This window comes from Brachycentrus maculatus, unplaced genomic scaffold, assembly GCF_059751285.1.
Source record: "Brachycentrus maculatus isolate JH-2025_06_01 unplaced genomic scaffold, ASM5975128v1 h1tg000010l, whole genome shotgun sequence".
NCBI classification, from domain to species: Eukaryota; Metazoa; Arthropoda; class Insecta; order Trichoptera; family Brachycentridae; genus Brachycentrus; species Brachycentrus maculatus.
Window position 1 is genome coordinate 228,632 of NW_028280764.1, and position 27,901 is coordinate 256,532.

The 27,901-nt window shown below is 29.6% G+C and overlaps 2 protein-coding genes across 3 annotated transcripts; both read right to left on the reverse strand.

Moving 5' to 3' along the window:
• Positions 1-5,612: 5,612 nt before the first annotated feature.
• Positions 5,613-18,851, reverse strand: mdy (diacylglycerol O-acyltransferase). Of its 2 annotated transcripts, XM_088261050.1 has the most exons (11): positions 18,140-18,851; positions 14,064-14,192; positions 13,593-13,687; positions 10,888-10,940; positions 10,093-10,201; positions 9,275-9,424; positions 8,848-8,886; positions 7,502-7,649; positions 7,258-7,423; positions 6,910-7,182; positions 6,136-6,482 (listed from the first exon to the last, which is right to left on the reverse strand). In XM_088261050.1, the coding sequence occupies exons 1-11, from the start codon at positions 18,250-18,252 to the stop codon at positions 6,279-6,281; spliced, it is 1,479 nt and encodes a 492-aa protein (XP_088117176.1). In that variant the 5' UTR covers positions 18,253-18,851; the 3' UTR covers positions 6,136-6,278. The 2 variants fall into 2 exon arrangements, with proteins under 2 accessions (XP_088117184.1, XP_088117176.1); XM_088261058.1 differs by lacking the exon at positions 8,848-8,886 and having other exon boundaries at positions 5,613-6,482.
• A 1,485-nt stretch (positions 18,852-20,336) lies between these two features.
• On the reverse strand, positions 20,337-27,623 carry slmo (PRELI domain containing slowmo). Its single transcript, XM_088261074.1, has 4 exons — positions 27,495-27,623; positions 27,248-27,413; positions 22,524-22,718; positions 20,337-21,449 (listed from the first exon to the last, which is right to left on the reverse strand). Exons 1-4 carry the CDS (start codon positions 27,524-27,526, stop codon positions 21,144-21,146), a joined length of 699 nt encoding a protein of 232 aa, XP_088117200.1. The 5' UTR covers positions 27,527-27,623; the 3' UTR covers positions 20,337-21,143.
• Positions 27,624-27,901: the final 278 nt, after the last annotated feature.

Consider the following 27,901-nt stretch of genomic DNA (forward strand, 5'->3'; position numbering starts at 1 on the left):
CCATAATTTATGCATGTGTCAATATCTAATTCTGATAATTAAATTACTGTACAACTAAACACGCTCGCTTTTCTAATCGTAAGTAAAAGGTTATAATGTCGACAAAGTATGTAATATTATTTTAGCTTATCGGTTGGTTATCAAATAATTAATTAATTATAGTATAAAGGCACCTTGACACGAGCAATGCTGTGGATAAGTAATATATTTAAAAAATCAAACAAGTTTTTTAAGAAAAAAAAATATTCGTAGAAAGTGTATAAATATCCAAATCTTTGTTATTAGAGTCAAGTGCAGAAGTGAGATATTTTATATCTTTAAGACTCCGTTATAATATATTATGTGCGAAGCTCAAAACTGATAAAAAAAATTGTGCGAACTTAGCCCTAAAATGAATTTTAAAAATACTTATTTTATTTAATTTATTTATTTTAAAACGTATTTATTAAATAAAACTTTATGAATGAAATATTATGATCGATCTTCTTTTGTAAAACAAATTATATATTTTAATCTATAAGGGATAGATATTTCATTAAAAATTCATAAATGATAATTTCTTACCATTTTCATAATATTTAGTTAGATGAGATAATTTACTGCTGCTATTATTACCATCACACCTTTTTCTGCAGAGGTAGGCAGAGGGGATGGAACGCCCCACAACTTTTAACACGTTTCCAGGATTTTATTAATTTCATTGTATTAAGTCTTTCTTGGTCATTTTCATTCTGTTCTCCCATTTACATTTTCCAAATATACTCTCTTTGTCATTCTATTTATTTATTTCAATTTCATGTACAGAAAAGAAATAAGCACATTGGCGGGCTTATTGCTAAAAAGCAATATCTTCCAACCAACCGAAAACAGACTAGTGATATTGGTCAAAACGTTTGATACCATATAGCCGTTTGCAATCATAGGGTAGATAGTACTTGAACATTAAAAAAATATATATAAATTATAAATTGATGATAATAAGGAAGGCAAAGGAAAAGGAGTTTAGGGAAGGAGGTAGAGGGAAAAACTAAGGGAAGAGGTTTGATGGACATTTAGTTAGGAGATAGATGTTCTCTTGTCATACATTCGTTCCACGTGTCTAAATCATCTCAAATAACCTTTCTTAATCTTTTCAGATATGCCAAACTCAGCCTTCAGCCTCTCTGAGATGATTTAAATAAGCGTATATGTTTAACAAAGAATCTGCACAGTACTAAGTTTTGGAAGAACGAGGTTGTACAACGCACAAAGGCCAATACTAGAAGTGCTCACACTTGCTCGACATGAAGCCGTCCTGAAAATATAGTATGGTGAATACCCTCCCTTATCGTTAAGATATTTTGAAGTTTCGGGAAATAAACTTTGAGTAAATAAATACTTCTTTGTTCCAGGAAAATCATTAAATTAGTGAAACTTCCTTCGACATTTTTTTTTTCATGATAAATGAAAAACCCTTATATTTTAAGATCCAAAGACCTTTTTTATGAGATGCCTTAAATAACTTGGAGGCAAAGGTGTCAATAATACATACTTATTTCTGTCGTTCGTATATAGAAATCATTTTATTTTATAGTGTGTACCTGATAACGCAATCACCTAATATTAATCAAATATTTTAAAAATATATTATTTTGATTAGTTTGTGTGAGTTGTTATTAAACTGCAGTAGATATGATAAATTACATTGACATCGTAATGTCATAAATTGTTATAATAACCACGATAAATATCTCCCATAGTTATAATTTGCTACATCGCAAGTCAATAGCATCATTCAATATCATCCAGTGATATGATCTTTTATAGTTTAGCATATTTGTAACATGACATTTGAATACATAAATATAAGGTAGTTTTTTTGTGTACGAATTGTTTTTTTAAATATTGTATCAGCTAAAATTTTCGTTTCATTGTAAAAAAAAATATTTATCTAATATTAATATTTACCAATAAGGCTGTTTTAAAAAAAAACAATGATGTACTTAATTCAACTCGCAAGTCATTATCTAATGTTTAAATAATTATATACAAATGCACATTCTTAAAAGAAATTCATTCGTTGATGATTAGGTACTTTGTACGTACCTAAACTAAATTTTTCTTTTTATATATTATATAGTACATAATGCAACCAATGTTTTTACACCGGTTTTCATTTTTTACAAATAAATAGAAAACATTGATATTATTATAAGAACAAATGTACACTTTATTTTAGTTTTTATGCTTTCATATTTTATATAAGTATTAACATAATTTTGTTTGTTATTTATTTATTTTCATTCTTTATTTATTATTTTTAAGTGTAAGTTATCATCTCAAAATACTCAAACTCAGGGTAATGAAAAATGTTCAACTTTTTAACGGCACTTTAGTGGCAGACAAATTTGTAAAAATTATAAATTTATACTTACTCGTACATCTCACTGCTTACAAAATGCTATCCAAAATGGTACAATCATTGCAGATATCATTTGCTGGTGGAGGATAAGGGGTGGGTTTATTTATATAATGCCACTTTTTTTAACTAACTAACCATCACGGCGCATTTCCGCCCCCGTAGGCAGAGAAAATTGAACGCCATACCAATCTGTCGTCACAAACAATCTTTGTGAAATGGTGAACGTTACACAAGTGTATAAAGTGATTGCTTAAGCCATCCAAATGGCAGGTCGCAAGCGCTGGGATACTTAGACTTCTATTTTCTTTTATAAAAAAAGGGAAGAATGATACACGTTTCATATCAGTTGAGACACCTTTAAATTATTATTTTATATAAAGCTACGTTTTCCAATGACAGTGTGTTTTCTTGAAACGTGTCAATGAAAGTCAGCGGCTCGGAATGGAAAGGCCCTGCGGCATACGTCTCCCCACATCAATTAATTCATGTTAATAAATAAACAAAAACGTATTTGTAATTTTTTTTAATATTGAGCAAAAAACATTAAATAATGGTAACAGTATTTAAGTGTAAAAATCAGTATATGTAAAATGCATAAGAAAATAAGAATTTTTAAAAATTTTAAAAGAATACATCCACAAAAAATACACTGGTAAGGTACGAAAAAATAAATGTAAAAATTCTATGTCAGTAATATTTAAGTTTCATCTTTTAAATATTACGAGTTATCAAATGAGATAAATACATACAGGTTTCAAATAATAATAATAATTATGTATTTGTTTTAAACTTGACTATTGCAACCTGAATATATATTAAATATATTTTATTATATCACATAGATTTACCAATTTGTGGCACATTTTTGACTTTCAAGTAATTTTTGGCACCGATTTAAAAATATAACTTATAATGAATCCAAAAAATAGGAGAGTAGTCATAATTTTACAATATTAGGTTCATAAAACCTATAATATTTTTTTTTTCATAATTTAAAACCCATAATTGAATAAGAAGTTTTTGGAAGAGAGAACATTAAACACAGTGAAGTAAAACATTATACATATGCTGCCATACAAAAAAGGTGAGAGAGCATAAACTAGATATTTGGGAAAAGAACACAAAGGAGTCTATAAAGAAGTATGTATATAGCGATGACATTAACATTTTAGGGCTTTTACAGAAAACCATAAAATTTGAGCCCTTTGCCGTCCTACTGAATACCTATTATGCACGTTTACTGCCCTTTAGGCATTGCATGATAGCGTACATGCGCTTTTAATTTTATTCACTTTTAATTCTTAATAATAATCCATGTCATGTTTAAAATGTGCAGGGTTTCAAAAATGCATACGTTTTTAAAATTGTGTATTAAATTATAAGCACAAATATTGTAGCGATACATTCACAATTATTATGAATATTATTGTATACTTTATAACTAGCGTGTTGATTATGTTCATCCTTTTTTAATATACAAAAATATAAATATAAAAATTGCAATTTTTTTAAACATTCATATATCATAATTCATATGAAAATTGTATACTATGAAAAAACGTGAACATAGGGAAAAAAATCAAATATAAAAAACCTTATTTACATAAATCACCCTATCATTTCATATAAAAAATAGTACAGGCATATTTACAATCAATAAAATAATAAAAGGCACTCTTGGTTTTTAATACAAACATTGTGTTTTAAAAAAATATTTAACACGTTGACTGCCACATCAGCCACCGGTGGCCGACACAAGAGATACCAATTCCGCCTTGTCGGCCACAGGTGGCTGACACTAAATAACATTTTTTGAGCTGACAGACACGCGCGCTGTATTAATTTTTTTTTAAAATGCTATGTATTCAGAGTGGACGTGACCCCACTCTGGCACCGACAAGGTGGTTGACACAGCGCCATCTTTTAAATTCTTCCAAATGCGCCATCTCGGTGTCCGACACGCGAAAAAACTTAATAATTTGCCATAAATGTATACAGAACAATACAACTATTGTATTTATGTCTACATATTTTATGAAATAAACCATAAAACACATAAAACATTTTACAAAAATCCTATAGGCAGTCAATGTATTAATACCTATTTTGCACATTAAATATTATTTATATATCAGACAAATTATATAGAGTATGGAATGGGTGAAGTTATATTTGTAAATATATATTTTTTTAACATATTACTTATTATAAAAAAGAAACCTTATTCTTAAATATATGTATACAAATAAAAGTAAATAAAGTGTATATATATATATATATATATATATATATATATATATATATATATATATATATATATATATATATATATATATATATATATATATATATATATATATATATATATATATATATATATATATATATATATATATATATATATATATATATATATATATATATATATATATATATATATATATATATATATATATATATATATATATATATATATATATATATATATATATATATATATATATATATATATATATATATATATATATATATATATATATATATATATATATATATATATATATATATATATATATATATATATATATATATATATATATATATATATATATATATATATATATATATATATATATATATATATATATATATATATATATATATATATATATATATATATATATATATATATATATATATATATATATATATATATATATATATATATATATATATATATATATATATATATATATATATATATATATATATATATATATATATATATATATATATATATATATATATATATATATATATATATATATATATATATATATATATATATATATATATATATATATATATATATATATATATATATATATATATATGTTATATCATGTTAACTAAATCACGGACAAAAATATATATAGTTATTTATATCTGAAAACCACAATTTCAATTTATTTCAAATACAAGTATGTTAGTATTATTTTAAAACAAACAAAAAACTTAAAAAACAAATAAGTAGACATCCATGACTGATATAAAAATATTTGTTATATGAAATGGCACACTTCAAGGTACAAAAGTATTTTTGACAGTCTTAAGTTATAAATTCATGAATATGCATTTGCAGAATTAATTTTCTCATATTCTAATATGATATTTATTAAGTAGAATGCTGATATATATTTTTTATAAATCCTTTTTTTCTAGAAAAATTGTAATCTATATAAAAATAAATAATTTGGTTTATTTATAATAGTAAATACATAAAGCTAAATCTTTCCAAATGTCTAAACCAATAACAGATAAATAAACTATGCAAAAAAGCAAATAATGACATACATATTTTTAAAAAAGGACAAACTGGTGTGATATTAAAAAAATATATAATATTTTATAATGGAAAAATTAAAAGAAAACTGAACATTCACTGGAAATAATTTAAAAAAAGTATGTTAGAGAACAAACAGTATATTTCAATATCGGTATTAAAAGATGCCTCTTCCGTGCCTGATACATTTTGTTACTTTATGAACTTTCTACATACAAGCATAAGATTTTCAACTGTCATTTATATTAAGTTTGTAAGGTACATAATTTTTATTGATATGCAATACTAAGGCATAGGTGTCAAGTAGAAATATGTTACATTACATAATTTTTTTTAAATACGGTCGTTATAGTATGAACCAAAAAATCTAATTATATAAATATACATATGTATGTGAAATGTTGAAAGGCAGTAAAAAAATTATAATTAGGTCCTTTTTATATTTTTAAATCACAGGATACATCGTGGTGGGTAGATTAGTAACATTGATGTATTTTTGTGTAAATTTGATTTAAATGATTGTAATTCTATTGACTAGACGTAGTGTGAAATAACATAATCGTGATAGTACATCATAATGGCTAAAGGTTGACCCAATATGATGGAGCTCCATACTATCAAGTTACCAAATCGGGGGCCATAGTGAACTTCTGCATATCGAGACAGAAAGGAAAGAGGGATCTGTGCCATCATTCCCATGAATGCCCAAATCCTATACGTCTGCAGAGGCACGCTTACCTAAAAATAAAATGCATTACATCAATGCTTCACTCCTAATCGACAAGTTATGTCCAACACAATCAATCTTCATTCATGGCTCACAGTAAGAATATCAAATATAATAATTCAATACACTCAGACCTTGCTTTGCGTCGTTACTGAATTAAGACTCATTTTGCTGTGCGTCGTTGTTGTTTTTTAAATTATTATTCAGAGAATCATTTTTAAATTTTCTAAAAGGTAATTTCCCGTTATGTAAATTTATATTTCGTTTAAATTTCGGGGAATCTTTTGGAACGTATCTACGATGCAAAGTGAGGATTTAGTGTATATATATATATGGTCATATCCAATAATACTGATACTCTTTATCAAGTACTTCTACTAATGTGCTGATACTAACGTACCTATATATAAAACAATAAATAAAGAGGTTTGTGCGTACCAGGTATTCATGGAACAATGCAGATATGAGGAATACGATAATACTAGCCACACTCTTGCTGTAGCCGTGTTCCACAACAGGAATGTAAACATGTCGAACTGCCCACCGATGTACTGGCATATTCCAAGTGCGCCAAAATATATCTATATTGTTTGCATTCCACCAATCATTGTAGAAATTACGGTCCGCAAAATGCATCAGCTCACCCATCAAGTTAAGGAATGAGTGAAAATTAATATAGAAGAAACAAAGCCATATGAAGTGATTCGGAATCTGAAACAAAACCAATGTAACTACGAGAACTCTTAGGAACAACTGTAATATGTCAATTTAAATATTTGAAATTACCGCCAACTTTAATAGCCTCTCTGTCAGGCGCATATAATCCATTTTTGAGAATGGCACAAGCGAGTTTTGCACAGACGGTACCATCCATTGTTGAAAAAGGGACATTGCCAAGTGAACACCGATCACAACCTCTAAAATCCTTTTGATGAGAAATCTCTTTCGGATTCTAAAAGTAACGAATTATTATATCGGTACAAAAGTCCACATATTATAATGCATAATTGTAAGAATGTGTTATATTTACCTCGTGGTTCTTGGGAAATTAAGTTCGTAGCAAAGCGTCGGAGCACAAATAAAATAAAATATATCCTTAACATTTAGATTATCAGGATACCTTACTATTGAATCATCCATTTCATCGTGAAAACCATTCCGGGCATCTTCGTATACTTCTGCAAAATTGTAATACTTATAAGAATAAACATTTACATCAGGCTCATAATTAGAGGGTTAAAATCACAACAAAAAATAGAAAATAGCTACATTGTGATTTTTAAGAAATTATTTAAGTAAAATATGCAAACACTTATATGAAACAGCATTCACTTGTTTCAAAGCAAAAATAGTATTAATAAAAAATATGCTTTATTTTTATAGTTATATAATAAACAAGCCATAAAACTGATAAACATATTTGGTAAATAGTATACAGTAGACTCTCAGATTACCTGGATTGTTTTAACCAGAATGTTGGGAAATTATTTAAAAAATCTTCTCAAGGTCAAAATGCACAAATTAATAATATTACATAATTACAATAAAAAGATTTTTCAGTTTCTGTACACAAAAAATTACACAACTAAGTTTTTTTTTTGTTTTGTATAAACAACTGTCAACTGTGACTTGTATTTGATATATTTATAAGCTAGTCACATGATAAGGGCTAACTTGAGGTAGGATTTTGCAAAAATGGCCCTATATAAATTATCCAAATTTATTTATTTATTATTATTAACTACCACTCTTGGGTCAAAGAAATCAATTTTCAAAGTCTACTTCAGGCCACTTTGATTTGAATGCATCAACAACCAGAGTAAAACCTGAAAAAGACGTGAATTTTGCATAAAAAAGTAGTGCATATTTCATTCCCAATAATTAATTAGTGTTATTAAAATTTTGTACACATATTTATTCCCAATAGTAATTAATAACAACATAAGATTAAATTTATAGCCATAAAGTGTCCCTACCATCACCTTTCTACCAGCAGATTGGAAAGAATAAGTAGTGAGATATTTTTAAAGTGGTACAATTGAATAGTCCGCCTCCGTAGTGTAATGGTTAGCCCGTTTAGCTACCGTGCAGGTGGTCCTGGGTTCAATTCCCAGGGTGGGTAAAAAGAAATATTAGTGAATTTACACTCTAATATTTATTTAATATTACCCTGGACTGGTCCCTGAAGCGCAAGAGTTATCACCTTGCTTTCTTGTAAGTAACAATCAAGATAACACTGCGTCAATACGATGCAGTGCCCTATGCACCATTTGGTGCAGAAAAGTGTTAGAAAAAGAAAATTGAATAGGTGTCAAGGTATGTATTAGAAAAAAGTGCAGTTATTGAATCAGACACAAGGCACAATGCAAAACTTACGATCATCGATAAATTCCGGGTCAACACTGTCTGAAATAACTGAAATTTCAATAAAAATATTGTTTAATAACATTCTACCGTAAAAAAGTGGTTGATCTCAATTAAAAAAATCAATCTTTATTTTGCGCAAAATAAAGTATGAGCGATCAATAAATAGAACTGAATTCAATATTTATTTGATGCTAATATAAAGCATTACTATATATTTTTAAAGGTTCTACATACCTGTTTACTCATACAAAAAAGAAAAATAATCATAATATATCATTTTCAGATCTTTAGTATTAAGAATCCATTATTTTTTGCATGAATACTAGGCTCATTGAAAGTCCAAGATTATAGATGCTTGCAAAACAATGTACCTACATTTGATAGCCTATGAAATAGAATAAAAAGAGTTGTCAGGTCAAGAAAACTGGATACTTACTCCAATTTGGTGCAGATAAACTTTGTCGGCGCAAACTACTTTTTGGAGTGATCTTCTTTTGGGATTTTCGACACCAATAATTGACTTGAGCGTAACTCCAGAGTTTAAGAAAAATCACAAGATACAGCATACATACAGTCATGGCTCCAACTAAAAAATAATAATGATACATTTAGATTCAGATTTATTACATTTTGACTGGTCTACTAGAGTTTTTTTTATAATTAAAACTGTATCTGATAAGTATAATTGATAAACTTGAGTTCAGGATGCCATAAAATATTAAATTAACTACATTTGTACATATTAATACATATCGCTCACTCCTTTCAGGAACGTCATAAATCAAAAAACTTGATTTTTCAGGAGATTGTTTTTAAAGTTTAAAAATATAATACATTGTATTAAAAATAAGTATCAAGCCACTTATTGAACTTTTTACTGTGCAACAGATCTTTTTAGGTAAAATCTGAAGGTTTTTTCTCTATTTGAAAAATATTTAGTATATTTCAAAAAATAATTAAACAATACCTTTTCTACAAAATGCATAAACAACAATTTCTGCCCTGTAGCGGGTAAGTATTAAATTAAAAATATGCCTCTTTTGCTGGGATAAAGAACATTTTCTGGGCATTCCGAAAACATGCACAACTTGAAATTGACAATTTCAAGGAGTGAGCGATTTGTACATATTAAAAGTTAAAGGGAGAAATGATGGTGTCGGTAATGTCAGTCAGTTTGATGATGTCGTAACAATGAAACCGGGTCACTTGTTAAATAAAACAGTTTTGTTGTTTTATTGATATAAAACTATTTACCAAAACTGAAATCCTTTTCTTTGTAATGTAAAGTTACCACAGGAAGAACAACAACTGTGATGATGTTTAGTATATGTCCCCAAGCTCCTATTTTGTATGATAGGATACCCTGAAACAAAACACGAAAAGCATATTAAAAAATTGCAACTAATGAAAAGGAAAAAAATATTTCAAGCAAAAATATATCCATATTAAAAATATATACGCAAAATATTTCATATCTGTAAGGCAATAACTAATTATTAGACACTTAAATGCAAAGGCTAACTGATAAGTACAATAAAATACAAAGTTAAAAACAGTGTATTGGAAAAAACCTATTTTATTTTATTAATAAACATTCAATTGAAGGCTGTATATGAGAGGATTCAACGATTATAACGTTTTCCATTGAGAGTCCTACAAAGGGCAATCACTACAAGATCACAACAGAGCAGAGGATGTCTACAGATGTGCCGGACTGATGACCACCCGGGATTTTAAGGGAGGCCTATACCCAAACCTGGGTGCATGACGGCTTCTAAAGTAAATTATTCATTCAAATAAATTATTATCCTTCTTAATCTAGTTGAATTAGTGCCATATAAGGCTCCGGACAATTACATATTTACTATATAATTTTCATATTTAATATGTTAATACTCAATTGTTTTTCTCTTTACATATAGTTTATTTTTAAATTCAATTGAATATATATTTATAGTATCTCTGCTTTTCTTTCCACGAGTATTTAAACATGACGCATACAAAATTATTATATTCATAATAACAATTATTAAAAGAAATTTCACTTACCGCAGCAAGGCCTTTCTCGATAATCAGACATTGTAAAATTGGAATTGTAGAAACTGAAAAAAAAATACACATTATTCAATCATAACACAGTAACAGTGAATACTTACTGTGCATAATATGAACCTTAATTAACTTTCAAGATGAAAAAAATTAGGAATAAATCATACAAGGCGAAAAAGTGAAAAAAAACTTAAAGTAACTGACTAAATATCAACAATATGCCATCCGGTGACACCATGTGGGTGTCCCGTGAAAACTATCGGGTAAATTCCGTTGATACCATGTTGGTGTCATGTGCAAAACTATTGAGATACCGGTGACAACATACTCAAAATTTTATGAAAATAAAGGGACAGGATTGTAACACATGAGAACTGATCTGTCAAAAACCTGGAAAAACCGCCACCATCAAGCGAAATGATCTAAACCAGTCCTACCGGTGCCAAACAGAGGATCACGATTAGACATGCGGAGGGCATAGTGATAATAATTTTCAAACAACAAAAATATAAAAAGATTGATGAAAACTATGCACGTCATTTTTCTCAATGGACTTATACATATAAACAGTATTCAAATTACTACAAACTAGCACGAGTATGGGAATGCAAACTCGAGTGCCCTAACAATTGCTTCTTATATTTATTTTCTACCTAGAGTTAATCCTGGATTTCCTTTCCCACATAGTAGGGATGTTCTCCACTATGAGCTACTTAACTTACGTCATCCGTATCCTATCAAATATATTTCACTCCTATATCTAAGAATCTGGAGCGGAGAAATGATCACCATGATCATTACTGATCTTCATAAAGTTAATGATCAGGTTAACATGGCATCAATTTGATACAGTATATACATATACCCTATTGGGTATATATAGAGTCTACCTACTAATTGATCAGGAATTTGAAGTAACAATAAGTAATAGCAACTCAATGGAAAAACATCATGGTGTGTTTAATTTAAAAAATCATATAGTTTAGCCTCATGGGACTCAAAACCTAACATGCATATAATTACTCCTAAATAATAATTTAAAAACAACAAAATAAAGTTGTATAGCCAAAATCAGTCCCCTCCCCTCAGATACTATATCAGATAGATATTGCTAGAGCAGCGGTCGGGGAACTTTTTGTACCATTACTCCAAAATATTTTTGCGTAAGTCGATATTACCTCCCCCCCACTTTAAAAAGAAGACAATTAATGCATATTTTAAATAAACCTTATTTATTAAATTGATTTACGCGGAAAATAAACGTAAAAGTTACATGAAAATAGTAAGCATGTAGTAGACAATCTCATATATTATTTCTTAAAATAATATTATATATCAATATGATCCACAAAGTTAATGCTTTCAATATTCAAAACAAAAAAAATCTCAAATTGGATCAAACAAAAATTCAGGTTTTCAGGTTTACTTTTCAGTTTTTGCTTCATGTTTGATACAATTACTTCAAAATTGGGACTTTTTGATGTAAGAGCAATTTGAATACATTCTTCGGTGTTTAATCGATTTCTGTTCTTCGTTTTTTTGTTCATTAGAGTGGAAAACACTTGTTCACAAAGATAGGTTGTTGCAAATAGAAGCAACTTTTTTACCGCATCCTCGTGTGCAATTTTGAAAGCCTTCACAGATTTTGACAACCAAAAAGACGACAGATTTGCTTTGTTAAAAAAAATCCTTATTACCCCAAGAAAATTCATTTTTACTCCACTTGGGGTTATTTACCCCGGTTCCTCGACTGCTATGCTAGAGGGTAGTTATACTACACTAGCCAACATCACTGCATACAAGAAAACTATGGGTGAAGCTTTCATTCAAATTGGCCCATGATCCCCACACTATAAGAGTATTTTATATCTTGGAATAAGAAGTATACATATACAATAAGAAGTATACCATTTTTTTTTTGACATCTCATCAAAGATGAAGAAGAATATGGAAGTCTGGGCATTTACGGGGCTGACGACCGTCATCGGCTGGTTTAAGTGATCACTTTACACACATGTAACATTCACTAATTCTACCCATTATTAACAACCACACTACTCAAATTCTCGGAAGTTCTATATATATGAACCAATTTAGAAACCTTGTTCTTGAATCACTAGAACTTCACTAGAGGCATCTATTGGTAAGATGTAAAGAAGCTTTTTATTAAGCAGAAACTCTTATATTAGTATGTGAGGTCCGAATCCTGGATTATAATCACACACATGAGAAACGCCAGAAAATACCATTTTCATTTTTATTATTTAAGCTTATAATTTTCTATGTCTATTTTAGATGTCTCTAGTGAAGTTCTAGTGATTCAAGAACAAGGTTTCTAAATTGGTTCATATATATAGAACTTCCGAGAATTTGAGTAGTGTGGTTGTTAATAATGGGTAGAATTGGTGAATGTTACACGTGTGTAAAGTGATCACTTAAACCAGCCGATGACGGTCGTCAGCCCCGTAAATGCCCAGACTTCCATATTCTTCTTCATCTTTGATGAGATGTCAAAAAATAATATGAAAATAGCTCCTGTAATTGGAGATAATCCAGATTTTGTGAACAAGTATTTGGACACACTCAAAATGTTGTAAAGAAGTATACCTAATGACAAGTCATCTGCGTTTTTCAAAACTTTATAATTTGTCAGAACTTGATGAATTTCTTGTTTAAGTAATCCATTTATGCATTTCTTTACTCACATATAAGAAGAATGACTGAAGGATGTTCTGAACTGCCAGTATTTTTTCCTGTTAATACATTAAACCACTGAACGGGATCTACCATAATGCCATACCTGAAAACAATAATCACTTAGATACCTGCATCAGAAAAAATTCAGTTGTTCAATCTTACAACCTAGTACAAGTTTTTAAGAAAATCTCCTTTACCTTCTTTCTACCTAGATTTCACTTTTTTATATTCCAACATATAACTTACTATCACACCACACCATCACACAAGCTAAATAGTGACTATGCTTTACCAGGTTTTCCAGTAAGCAATGTTTCTTTTCTCAAACAATTTCTACAAATTATCTGATTACCGAACCATCCTTTTGTTTTAAAAGACACACTAAGTAATATTAGTGGGGATCGAGCCACGAGACTTCAAGTCTCTTGACTTGATAGTTCATACTACCATGGCATAAATAAATAAATCTGAGTACTTACTTGATCAAATTTTCGAGAAATAAGCGAATTCCACCCATTCCGAGGAGTAAGAATCCCCAGTTAACAAGTCCTGTGAAGTTGCTGAAGCCTGAACTCCATGAAAACAAGGAATCTTGAGGTTTGTGACATCTACAATGAAATCACTTTCAAAAAATCATATCCAATAAAATCATATAGATAAGCAGTATTGATAAAATTAAGAAAGGTGTGTTGCGATGTTTTGAACATGTGGAACGTATGAGTGAGAAAGAACGGTTAAACAAATTTTTGAGGCAAATTTAGTTGGAAAAAGAAGCAGAGGAAGACCGAGGAAAACTTGACACCATCGGTTATGTCAAATACTTGAAAGCAGCTGGGTCAGGGTCTAATAATCGGCTTTCCAGTGCTAAGAGTCGAAAATCCTTAGAACCTACTAAGAATTCTATGAATGAACTAAGAATTCAGTATTAAGTAGGTTACGCAATTTTTAAAGTAAACAACCGCTCCGATTCTATGGCATCGCGACTAATTTCAGTTTTGGCAAATACGTTATCGCAAAGTCATTATCAAATCGTAAAATGCCGCCCAAACGTTAAAATATTAGATTTGCATTCGCATTGACAACAAAGCACAGGGACAATCGCTACAAGTGTGTGGATTAAATTTGAAAAAGCCATGCTTCTCACACCAACATGGTATGTGGCCTGCTAAATAAAAAAGCAATCTTTATATATAAAATGTCCCGTCTGTTTGTTTGTTTGTCTTTTTGTACATAATGCATTGCTATATTAAGCATAGGAAATGTTTGAAACTTTCAAAATATCTTCATTACATCCTCGCGTAGGTCACTGTATCAAAACAATCACATGACAATACGTGAAAAGTATTTTAACCATATATAAGCATGTGGGAGTTTAAAATGTCATATTTAATAAACGCTCTCCATAGTTTAAAAACAGAATTTAAATTTGGAATTGGATTCGTCATGGAACATCGATGGAATCCAGGAACTACACTTGGATGGCTTGACTTTGGCCAATAATATCTGTAAACGACGGATTCCTCAGTTCTTTGGACACTTTGCGTGTGGCAATGAGGATAGCCTGGAACGACTGGTTTTGATCATATTTTATATTATATATATATATATATATATATATATATATATATATATATATATATATATATATATATATATATATATATATATTATATATATATATATATATATATATATATATATATATATATATATATATATATATATATATATATATACATATATATATATATATATATATATATATATATATATATATATATATATATATATATATATATATATATATATATATATATATATATATATAAATATATATATATATATATATATATATATATATATATATATATATATATGTATATATATATATATATATATATGTAATAAAATAACTAGGTACTTACCTATACATTTTATTAAGTACTTACAAAATAGTACCTACATAAAACAGTTCTACCACCAGATGTCGCATGCGTCGCTCAGAATAAAACAAAAGACTTCCGATAATATTATTAACTGTCAGAATCAGATAGATATAAAAATTATAGTAAAGATTAATTAAGAATAAACTTTTATTGTCGTTTCTTTAATTACAAAGCAACACATTGTTTTTTTTATTATTATACACCCACTTTACATATTATTTACACCCAATTTATAAAGAAAAATATTACCACGTTATATATATATGTATATATATATATATATATATATATATATATATATATATATATATATATATATATATATATATATATATATATATATATATATATATATATATATATATATATATATATATATATATATATATATATATATATATATATATATATATATACACAGTGGGTGGCCAAATTATTAGGGACACTTCGAATTTCCTGTAATTTTCATGATCAATTGAATTTAATTAGCAAATAATTAGGTTTTTTAATTATTTTTTTTATTGATTGGGGTGCTTTATTTAGAATTTAGAAACAATGTAATCAAACATTTAATAAAAGTAATTTATTTTTATCATAAAAAGCGATTTTTCAAAAATTTCAGAAAAAAACCTTAATATTTAGTAATAACACCCTATGCTGCGATTACAACTTCCAAACGTCGGGGCATGCTTTCTATGCAGATTTTTGTATTGTGCCGAAGATTAGGGTTACCATGCCATACTCTGATAAGAGTTTCTTTCAGTAACCGCTTGGTGGTGATGACTTTTTTTAGCAATTTCCCGTTTCGTTAGCCCCCAAATGTTTTCAATGGGGTTCATATCCAGCAAATTGCCCGGGCAAGGCAAAACACATACTCAACAGACTTTTTTTTAGCCAGGAATACGGTAACACTCCTGGCTTTATGACACGGTACTTATTCATGCATAAACACATACTCTTCATCACCAGGGAACCATTCCTTAGCTTCGGCTGGAACCGACTTTTCAGTACTCGCTGGTACTGGTCTTGCCTCATGGTCCCTTCCATGATATGGAGGCGTCCCATACCCTTAAATGAGATCATGGACCACAACATTATGCTAACAGGGTGTTTTTAGCCCTCTTCACCAGGCAGTCCGGGTGGAATTTTTTCCTGGGCCCCGTCGGACGAATTAAGTTTTTCCCAGCAAAATTTAAAATGTTGACTCGTCTTAGAAGCAGACCTATAAAGTATTACCATGATTGCAAAAATGTGTATTTTTTATTATCTTCTTATTTTATTATACAAATATAAGTCATAAATACTCGATTCCAGTCCGAAACAGTCATATTCCGGAGTGTTCTGGCCCATAAGAGTCGTTATTTCTTCATGGCCTCAGTCAGGCGTAATTTTTTGGTTTGACGTCGACCAATTAGATTTACTTCAACTAACCGTCTCCAAACTGTCATTTTGGAGGCGTTGATTCCTACATCGTTTATCAACGTAGTGGACAATCAACACACGTTTTACGATTTTGGAAATAGATGTCCCTGATTTTACGGTGACCACGCGGAGTGGTGATCGTTTTTCTGCCACTTTTTCAGACGCGGGCTGCTTCTAGAGGTGGGTTTTTATGAATTTTTCTTTTTATCCGGTTGACTCCAGACTTCGAAATACCTGTGAGTGCTGCTATCTCTCTTTAGGAATATGTGGAATGAAGTAGTTAGGTTGGTACTTCCCTACATTTTCTTGGAGATATGTCTAAAGACTTGCCCATACTTAAATTTAGAATATTAAGGTTCAATTCAAACTAAATTGAATTTTAATTAGAAATTAATTGAAATTTACTTATTAAATCAGCAAAACTAATAAATTATTAAACAATACTTAATTTTTTATAGTCTTGGACTCAAAAAACATACAGAAAAATGGTTTAAAAAAATATTAACTGAGCTCACACAAACACCCTTTTTCACTAATTAACACTAAAATGAGAAAAAAACTTACTTCTTTGATATTTTGCAGTATTGCCACGTCTCAAAAACAATAATTATGATACAAGCAACCAAAATAAATAATATTTTTTAATTAGAACAAATTTATTTGATCATAAAATTCATTTGAACTTGAAAATTACAAAAAAGGACAAGTGTCCCTAATAATTTGGCCACCCACTGTATATATATATATATATATATATATATATATATATATATATATATATATATATATATATATATATATATATATATAGATATATATATCATTGATTAATTAATATCTACTAATCTTATAAATGCGTGTATGTATGAACTCATTATACATAAGAAGAATTATATAAGTAGATATTGAGTCGGAATTATTTGCAACCTTGTAAATCCGTGCAATTATGAAAGTAAATATGGAATGCGTTGTAAAACTGGTTTGATGTTGAAAACATAAAGAAGCAAAATTAAATAACAAACTAGAATACTGCATAATCATATAAGAAACTTAAAAGAAACTAATATTATACACATTTAACCGTTATCCAAATTTTATAATTTTTCATGATAAGGAACTTGATAAGAAAACAGCACATGGATAATTCTTCTTTTATATACAAAAACTCAAAAATAAAATACACTTACGGTTTATCATTTTGACTTCTTCTCGCCTTTTTCTCTTTTTCTGTTATCTCTTCCGCCCTGGTAACGCTTTGAGCTCTCCGATACCGCAAAGATTTATCATCTGCCTCTGACATCTTCCAATATTATTCACACAACTGTTTGAATTTCAAAACTTTTAACTCAATTCCTTCAACATAATTATTTATGATATTACTACTGATTGCCGACGATCACGTGTGAAAAGTGAACGAGCGAAACCAAAGTGGAACATAAATGTAAATAAACGCCCACGCTCGTACGGCTTCTTCAAAAATGACACAGTGACAGCAAATGATCAAATGCAATAAAAACTAAAAATAAATCGGCATGTACACGACGTGCGGCAGCGCAAGGCGCCAGTTCAAACTTTGAGTTAAATTTATTACTTATTTATCACAAATTACAAATATCATACTATATACCTATCCACAGACGAACTAATTGTACCTATCTAAAGTCTACTTAAGTCATAGTCAAAGATAAGTTAATATTATAATTTAACAAAATTACATTATCAGCTTATCAGCTGCACATGTGTAATAGAAAACGGTAATATAAAGCACAGCTGATTGATGTCCTGTCACCGTAATTTGTCCGAATCTGCCCTTAACTAAGTACCCACATGCCTATATAGCAGACTTTTTCCAAAGCACAGATTTATTTATGCCTTCACTCTACAAATAAATTTTGAAAACGGCACAAATCACATATTATAAAGTATATCATATATTTACAACATATTATCATATACCTAAGGCTGCAGGCACACGGGCGTTTTTCTTTTTGGGAATCCGGAACGCGTGAAACCCAATACGAAAAATCCGAATCCACAATACTTTCCAGTTGGAATTAAAAATCTAAGTTGTGTGAAAAATTACAGCGAATAACATCGAATACTGCTAGTGTTTTTTTTTAAATACATAAAACAAATATTTGTATTCTAGTCAACGCAATTTTCAGGTAAGCGTAGGCAGCTTGTGCTTGAAAATACGAATCAAGCTGTGTCAAAGTGGGGCCGAAGCTAGAGCGGAGCAGCCAGCTTGTGTTGGTGAGGGTAGTCACTGTCTCCCCTTAGAAGTTAGCAAGTTTTCCTTGCAATAATTATTAATAAGTAAGCAACTCATACACCTTTGTATGGATATGCAACCACAAGTACCCTTGCATTTGCCATTATTCTCCATTTCCTGATATGTAATATCTACCATTCCTCCACCGTTTCCTTTTCCATGTAGCAGTAATTTCCTTCACCTTCAACTCCTTCATTTAGGTCATCTGTATCCTAGTGTATTCCAGAAGTTAAATGTATTCCACTCCTAGATCCAAAAATCCGGAGTGAAGCATTTACTAGTTTGCATTACGCAGGCGTCGCAAGCGCAATGTTTCCAGCACAAAGTGGTTTATCATAGGATTCCAGCAGGTGTGGTACCGCCCCCCGTGAGCGCTGGAGAGGTCTCCATGACAATTTCTTCTCCCTATTGATGAGAATTTTTGGCAGGGGGGTGCACTAAACCAAATAAGGCTAGGAACCTATATGCTATACGTTTTCTTATGTAATGGATACTCACCCATCTTTAAAAAGCATTGTGTACCTAGTACACTTCGCTTCTTATAACCATAATATCTCTATAAATATAATAAATACAAGGCTAAGATTTTAGGTATTCCTCCACAACATATTTACGCATTGATTTAAAAAATAATATTAATAATAATCAGAATTTATCGGGTACATTGGAGGTATTTTGTGAATATGGGAAACAAATTAGCGTATAAACAGCGCGTGAAGAGTGTACGGGAACCACGACACTATGTACGCATCTCACTCTTGCATACTTGGACTGTGCAAGCGTGAGGAGCTCAAAGCTCAATGTTCTCTGGCGGACTAGCGGCAGGCGGCACTTACTTTTGGGTTCCCGACAAGAGTGGACCTATGCTTGTTCTCTTAGCGTTGTCAGATAGTTTTTTAATGTTTTCAGCTAATAAATCTAAATTATTATAATTTTTGACTTCGTTTATAATTAAGGGGATTAGCCATGATTGTGCGTATTTTTCCGATTTAAAATTGCTAATTTTTTATTGTGTAGTGACTACCCAACATCGGGACGTGCATTTTATTTTAGCACGGGAAGGGAAAGGTTAAAGAACAATAATATTATAGAAGGGAAAAAAAAGAGTGAGATGTTTGGATGGTTTGGATTTATTTATGCAGTAGGTAATTATAAAATAATACAGAATGTCAGAAAAAATTAGAAAACTAAATAGAAATTGTGTACTCTACCACAATGTGATTTTTGAATTGATAATTCAAATTAAAATTACATTTTAAAAACTACAATTCTGGTGAATCAATGTATTGATTATGTTTTGGAAAACCTTTTGGAAAAGGGGTATGAAATCAAGTATATTTTGTATAAGGATATTTTGTAAGAAAAAATAAAGACTTCTACAATAAATATTACTTGATGGTTACAATACTGTTCAATAAAGGAAAGTTAAAGGTAGTTGAATAAAGTTATGATTTTATAATATGTTATGAGAGAGACAAATAATGTAAAATTTGAATGATTTAAATAATGTAACTTAATAATATGAATATGTACAATACGTAAAAAAAAATCAAATTTTAACTAGTATAATGAACAGATAATTCTTTAAATTAACAAATTAATACCAAAGTCACATTTTCACAGAACAGTTTACACCGAAGAAATCTTAATCATTCAAATCGAAAAGAGGAATGTTCGTATTTGAGAGATTTGGAAATTCTTACGAGCATCATCCTTCAACCTTACATTCTATGTGCAACTCTCAATCTTTCGTCAAAATCAATAATTTATCCCTTAAATAATAGCTTAGCAGTTGTTCCCTGAGGTGATAAATAGGGTATCACAATATTTACAAATCTCAAACACTCCAATAAACAAACTCCCATTTAATTATTTAAAAAATACATATTGAAAAAATTGTACTAATCGCAGAAATCTGGCTAAAATTCCGGCAAATTGCCTTGAATGTTATTAGGTGTTGCTAGGTTTTGGATATCATCGAGGGATTTTTTTGTTTTCATAGAAATATCGTCCATTGACTTTCGGGCAGTTGTAGTTATATCATCAATTGATTTTTTGGTGTGACTCAGAATTTCATCCGTACTCTTCATGGCAGATGATGCAATTTCCTTTACTTCTGTGTCAATTTTACCAATAACCCACTCGATGGCCTGTCTCCCTTTGCCTGCGTTCAGTGATATTCTGCTTGTCAGCACATCCTCCATGTAGTTGGTGAGTGGGACGCCCTGAAAAGTATCATATACAATATTAATACAAAATGTATGGAATACAAAAACACAAAAAATTTACAGCAATATATAATAAAATATCAACAAAGATTCAACAATTTACTTAAATTTGGAATGTCATTATATTACGATTACTTACATACTTAATCACTATAATTGACAATGCAACACTGATAAAATATACTTTGATTACAGAAAGCACTTTGATACATTGATAACTAATGCCAACAATAGGCCAGCAAACAGCTAGACCAAATATTGTCTGTTTAAGTAAATAATTATCATTAAATCAACATCCCATTTGTACATTAATAATTTCTTAAAAACGGTCTTTTTTATTATTACACTCTTGGGTCTATTCAATATAAATTGTTACGGATGATTTTAAAAAATTACAAATAACAGAAAACTACACCACACTGTTACATTACCTGTCTATAATTATTTAAAATTTTACCAGTTTATTTTGGGTATTTTGTGAGTTTAGGATTTTCAGCGAGTAAAATTATATGTTTTTCATTTAACATTCAGTCAGAAAATAAACAAGAAACTAACTAAATATAAAAATAGGGAAAGTGTAAAAAATATGCAAATTTATAACAATTGGTTGAAATTTTGTTATGTTTAATGATACTGGGCTGCTTTTGCATTGATTTTAAGCACATGTCATACAGAGTGACAATAATTTACTAGATAAATAATACTTTTCACTGGATAAGGGTAGGATATAGGGGTGAGGATCGGCAAAAACTTTTTTTATAAATAGTATTTCTGAAAATGGGTAAGTTTGCACAAATTTCAAGCACAGTAATACCTCATCAACCGGAATTTGACTTATTATTATTATTTTTAGATATTTGACTTATCTACTGATGTTGGTAATGACAAAACCTGGTTGCTTGTCAAATAATGTGGAAATAAAGTGGTTAAAGCTAAAAACAGTTATTTATTCATGGTATTTAAACCAATCATCCAAATATATGTATAACCAAATATTTGTTGTCCCTATCCATACTGTACAGTAAACCTTTGAGTGCACAGATATTTCAGTAAAACAAGAAGGTAACTCACTTGAACTGTTACAACAGCCTCCTGTCTCAAAAGAGTTTTGGATGCATCCGTAGGATGTTGAATATAACGGAGAGTTTCATCAACAGCAATATACCGGCAAAACGTCAGATTAATAGTCTTAAGAGTCATTTCCCTTATCGATGGATTCACTATGGAACGTTCGCTGGCATAACATACCTTGGCAGTTCCAATAATCTGAAAACAAAAAACAACATTTGTAAATATCATTTCATAATTTTGATGTTTTCAAACTGGTAACCAACCAAGCCTTCTAACTACAGCTTGAAAGGAAGTAAAAAATCAAATATCTTTGGTGACATAGACATTACATAGCACCAGATTTCAAGGACACACATTTTTTATTAGACCCTTTCTACAGTTTGTGTATAATCATAGAAAAGAAATCTAAAAATTAAAAAAAAAAAATTAAAAATATTTTTCTTATTTTTGTCATTTTTATCAAATATAAAAATATTATTTTACTTATATTAAAAACAAAGACACTTTTACATATTTTATAAACTTAAAAGATTTCAATACAGACAATTCATATTAACTGCCTTACCTTTGGGTTATTATTCAAAAAGTAGTTTTATAAAAATCCTCCATTCCTTTTTTCATATTTCTCAATAACAATACTTATTTACAATGTTTTTAAACAATATACCCATTTATGACCCTTTTTACATCCTTTGCAAGTCAGAGGTTCTCAATATAAGATGTTGCCAGATATATTTTTTATAATAATGGAATATTTTTACAAATGTGTTTTGTACTAAAAGTAATAATATCAATCAACATAATCTAGACCTATTCTGCAAATGAGGTAGCTAGTGATATTGACCTCGAAATACTAAACGTGCCGTATGACGTATTTGTAAGCATAGGGCGAATAGGAACAATTTGACGTATAACTAACGTTTCTGTGGTTGCAAGTACACTTTTGTTGTACCTGAACGGACGAGATATGACTTGTTGCAGTCGGGTAGGCTGGTTAAACAAAAAATATGCCAGATGTTCCAAAAACACTATATCAACTCTTCTGATGTATACTTCAAATATTGTGGACCACAAAATAGCAAATTGGAGTTTTTTTAATGTTTTACATATATTTTTCATAACATATTTACTTTTTTTTAAAAAATACAATCAAATGCTTTTGTAACATAAAACCGCATTTTGTGGCAAGCATATAACATAATCATACTGTTCTCAATTGAATACATATTTTACCATCTGAACAATATTGAGCTTCAATAAGTATGGACGACGGAGGTAGGTTAATATATTTTTGCTTTAAAAAAATATCAAGAAAACATGAAATTTGGTTTTTTCAACTAACTATGAATTCAGTATGACTACTTATAATTAATTCTAAAACATTGGATAATTAGGGGAAAGTGGAAGTATAAGTGGAAATGATTAAGCAAACAAATGAGTTTTTAGTTTTTTCCTAAAGATCATCTCACTCTCACTGTTTCTAACTACTGTAGAAGAGCATTCCATGCCATCCGTCCCGCAACCGCAAATTTTGTGTGCAGTTTGTAAGCAAGATAAATCACTTTACCTGAAGCAGTTTGTACTTCTCAGTACCTATGTAAATTCTAATTAAATTTTGACATCAAAACTTTAAAATTTGACATCTCAACATAGATGAAAAAGAATATGGAATTATGGGCATTTACGGGGCTTATGACTGTCATAGGCTGGTTTAAGTGATCACTTTACATACGTATAATATTCACAAATTCTATCCATGATTGACTACCTACTCAAATTTTTAGAACTTCTAATTATATTGATTAAATTCGAGACAAACTGTTTGAATTAACTAGAATTTCATTGGAGACATCTATGACGAGACAAGAGAAGCTTTTTATTAAGCAGAAACTATTTCATTTGTATGTGAGGTCCTAAATATAATTAAACTGCCTAGGGCTTGGTAAACCCGAAGTTTGATGAACTTGTATTATGAAGTATGTATGAGATAACAAGAAATGAAGGTTAATTTTTCACGGGCACTAAAATACGTTTAGAAGTTAGATAAAAGCATTGAGCTGTTGCCAAATTTTACCAGAACCTAAGGAAGACTTCCCTTGTGATTCATGGCGGATGTCCAACATTAGTTGGCTTATCACAAGAATGGCAAAATGTAGTTATTTATAATTTAAGAGTGGAATGTCCAAAGTTCTCAAATAAATATAGAAATAAAGTGGGTAGATATTATTTCAAATACCTAAATAAAGACAATAAAAAAATCAAAAAATAAAAAAAAAATATTTTGGAATTATGATTTTATAAATATATAATTTGAAAATAACGAGATTTTTGGTGAACAGAAGTAGAAATATGCATGAAAATACTAAGTCGTTATGCCACTTAATGTTGATTACATTGACTAAATCTGCAAAATACATAGGAAAAAATACTACTTACCCAAAAGGAAATAGTACTTAATAATACTTATTGTTTTGCAATAATAATCATTTTGAGCCAGTGAGAGGACAACTACAGTAGAGTTCAGCTTCTCTTATTTAGATACTACAGGGTGGCGCAAAATTAATCACCCCATCGAAAGATGTAATAATTTTCGCAAATGGCATCGTCCGTCAATCATATTTGACATTTGTGAACTAAACAGCTTCAGTATACAAACAAATTGATAAAACAGGCACAAATGTGTATCAACACTGGCAGCAGCCACTTGGCGGATATCATCTTTTCTACTTAACAGAAAAAATTGTAAAGGTCCAAATAAAGATTTTCATCACTCAAAATCTTTTTTTTTATTTAGTAAAAAAGTTATTTAAAAAAAAACTGTATGATGAATTTTGCGCCACCCTAAATCCGTTTGTATACTGCAGCTGTCTAGTTTACAAGTGTCAAGTATGATTGACGTACGACGCCATTGGCAAAAATTTTATTATTTTCCGATAGGGTGATTCGTTTTGCGCCACCCTGTATATGAGACTTGTACTACTACCAGTGTCTATCATTTCCACACACAATCAATTTTAATTTAATCTCAGGAAAATTAATGTACAAATCGAAAATGAAAAATCCATTTCTTTAAAGAGGAGTTACAGCATATAAAGAAAGAAAAATACAGATTTATAAATAAGTAAACATAAATATACTGAAGGATGTAATATGTATGTATATATAAATTAAATTATTTATAAAATATGTACTTTATTATTATATGTATCGGACTTAGTGTGCATTCTTACTTACTTACCAAGGCTCATTAGCGTTGGCATATTTTAGAAACCTGCACAAACCTTCCAGGCATTTTGATACTGGTTTCATGATTACATTTTAATTTTGCTTAAACACATACTTAAATATTTGACTAATTAGTATGCCTTAATATGCATCTGGATGATTTCTAAAATATTCAAATACGTTTCTGTGAAAATAAAATGTATAATAACCTTTTAAACGTTGGGCATTCACAATGCAAAAATCAAGATGACAAAGTTTTTTATTGTCGTTGCATGTCATAATCTTTTTAGACCAACACACCGATGACCACACTATCCACATTCCCATATTTTTGCTTTACTCCAACGAAACATATTTTCCGGTTTATATATGGAGATTTTGTAATTGCAAGAGACATACTAGATTTTCAGTTAAGGAAACTGAAGAGATAGAGAAAATAAAGTGCAGTATCAGAGCTTTAACGCATATTACATTAAAAACAATGTTTTAATGACATATTTTTGTTGAATTTAAACATAATTTGAATCATTACAGGGTATAATCAGAGAAATATTAGATTTAAAGTACAATACATAAAGACTGCTCCTACATGTGCTATGTAAGTCACAAATAACTGTATTTCATTATATCTTTTATAATGCTTATTTTTCTTGGGCATAAAATTGAGGTATACATTTTGAACATAAATGAACCAGATAAAATATAATTTAGAGCTTCTCCTGTAAAAATGCATTTTACAGCTTATGATAGTATACATAGGAGGAATCTATATAAAGGGATTGACACAAATAAATTGTATTTACAAAAACAATTTTTAGAAAAAGAAAGGCTCGATTAGCCTAGGATTCTATTTCTCAGTCTTTTGAAGGAATTTTTCACCAACTTTGTCTGTAGTTTTGAAAATCAGTGCAAGCAATACAAATTTATTACAAATTCATACAAGTGTAGTTATCAACAATGAATGGCTGGCTACGTATAATACCTCAAATCAAAATATTATTATTGTTGTACTGATGTATGCAATGTTAAAACAAGAAAATATATTAAAAGTATTATAGCATCATTGAACGCACTGAATTTTTTTTATAAAATGATGCAAACTAACTAAAAACTACTGATGCATCCCTCAGGCATCCAAGAATTATTTTATATAAAAGAACTTGAGTTTATTTTATTATATTTATTCTAGAATATTTTAGAAATCATCCAGATGCATATTAAGGTATACTAATTAGTTAAACATTTGAGTATATGTTTAAACAAAATTAAAATATAATCATGAAACCAGTATCAATATGCCTGGATATATTTAATAAAATAAACAACAAAATAGTTCAAACACCTATATTTATATAATTATATTTATTATGAGAAATGTAAGATTATATCAATGATAAAATCACTGTTTGCATTCGAGCTACCTGTATATTGTAAGAAATCGCCGTTGCTAACGTTGATATTACCAATATAACATAATATAAAAATTAATAAATACTTACAGCTTGTGCCCATTTTGGAAAATACCACTTAGATAATACAAGTCGATGAGTTCGTAAGACGCCATCCACTACATCTCGTTCCACAACATCTGTCCCTATAACCGCAGGGTTCATGGGATTAGGATACTTCCTCCAGGCTGCCTGAGCAACCGTCTCCCACGGATGGCTAGAAAAATAAATTTTGTATGAATAATTACGAAACGTACGGGGATATTACATAAAATTTCCCAAGACACACTGCACATACTCGAAGGTGTGTTCTGATGTCCAAATCCGCATTTTTAATCCAAACACTTTATTTTATTTCGAATCAAATGTCAATCGACGACAACTTTGACAAGAGCCTCTCAGCCCCACGGGCGCAGTCGAGAAAAGGAAAGATTAATTTCAATTTTCAACAGAGACCAAAGTATAGACGAGTATAGACGCAGACCAAAGACTAAGTAATTTGTACGCAGACCACAGACTACTGTACTAATTGTACCAGACCAGTGTGTATATAATTGGTGTTGATCATACGCAGACTACAAATGTATAGAAAATTATTGAAGGCATAGACAATTTTATATAAACAGGTACTTACCTAACTATCTAAGCCTTCCCGTAATCGGGCATGACTCCCATTCAAAAACTATGTACCAACAATGCCGTTTT

Excerpts from the sequence above, each read along its gene's own strand:
- mdy (XM_088261050.1), bottom strand. The coding sequence starts at position 18,252 with ATGTCAGAGGCAGATGATAAATCTTTGCGGTATCGGAGAGCTCAAAGC. Across the intron at positions 14,193-18,139 it reads AGAAGTCAAAATGATAAACC|ATGTCACAAACCTCAAGATT; the intron begins GTAAGTGTATTT and ends ATTTCATTGTAG. Across the intron at positions 6,483-6,909 it reads CATTGTTCCATGAATACCTG|GTAAGCGTGCCTCTGCAGAC; the intron begins GTACGCACAAAC and ends TTTTATTTTTAG.
- slmo (XM_088261074.1), bottom strand. The coding sequence starts at position 27,526 with ATGCGGATTTGGACATCAGAACACACCTTCGA. Across the intron at positions 27,414-27,494 it reads ACATCAGAACACACCTTCGA|CCATCCGTGGGAGACGGTTG; the intron begins GTATGTGCAGTG and ends TTATTTTTCTAG. Across the intron at positions 21,450-22,523 it reads AGGCTGTTGTAACAGTTCAA|GGCGTCCCACTCACCAACTA; the intron begins GTGAGTTACCTT and ends GATACTTTTCAG.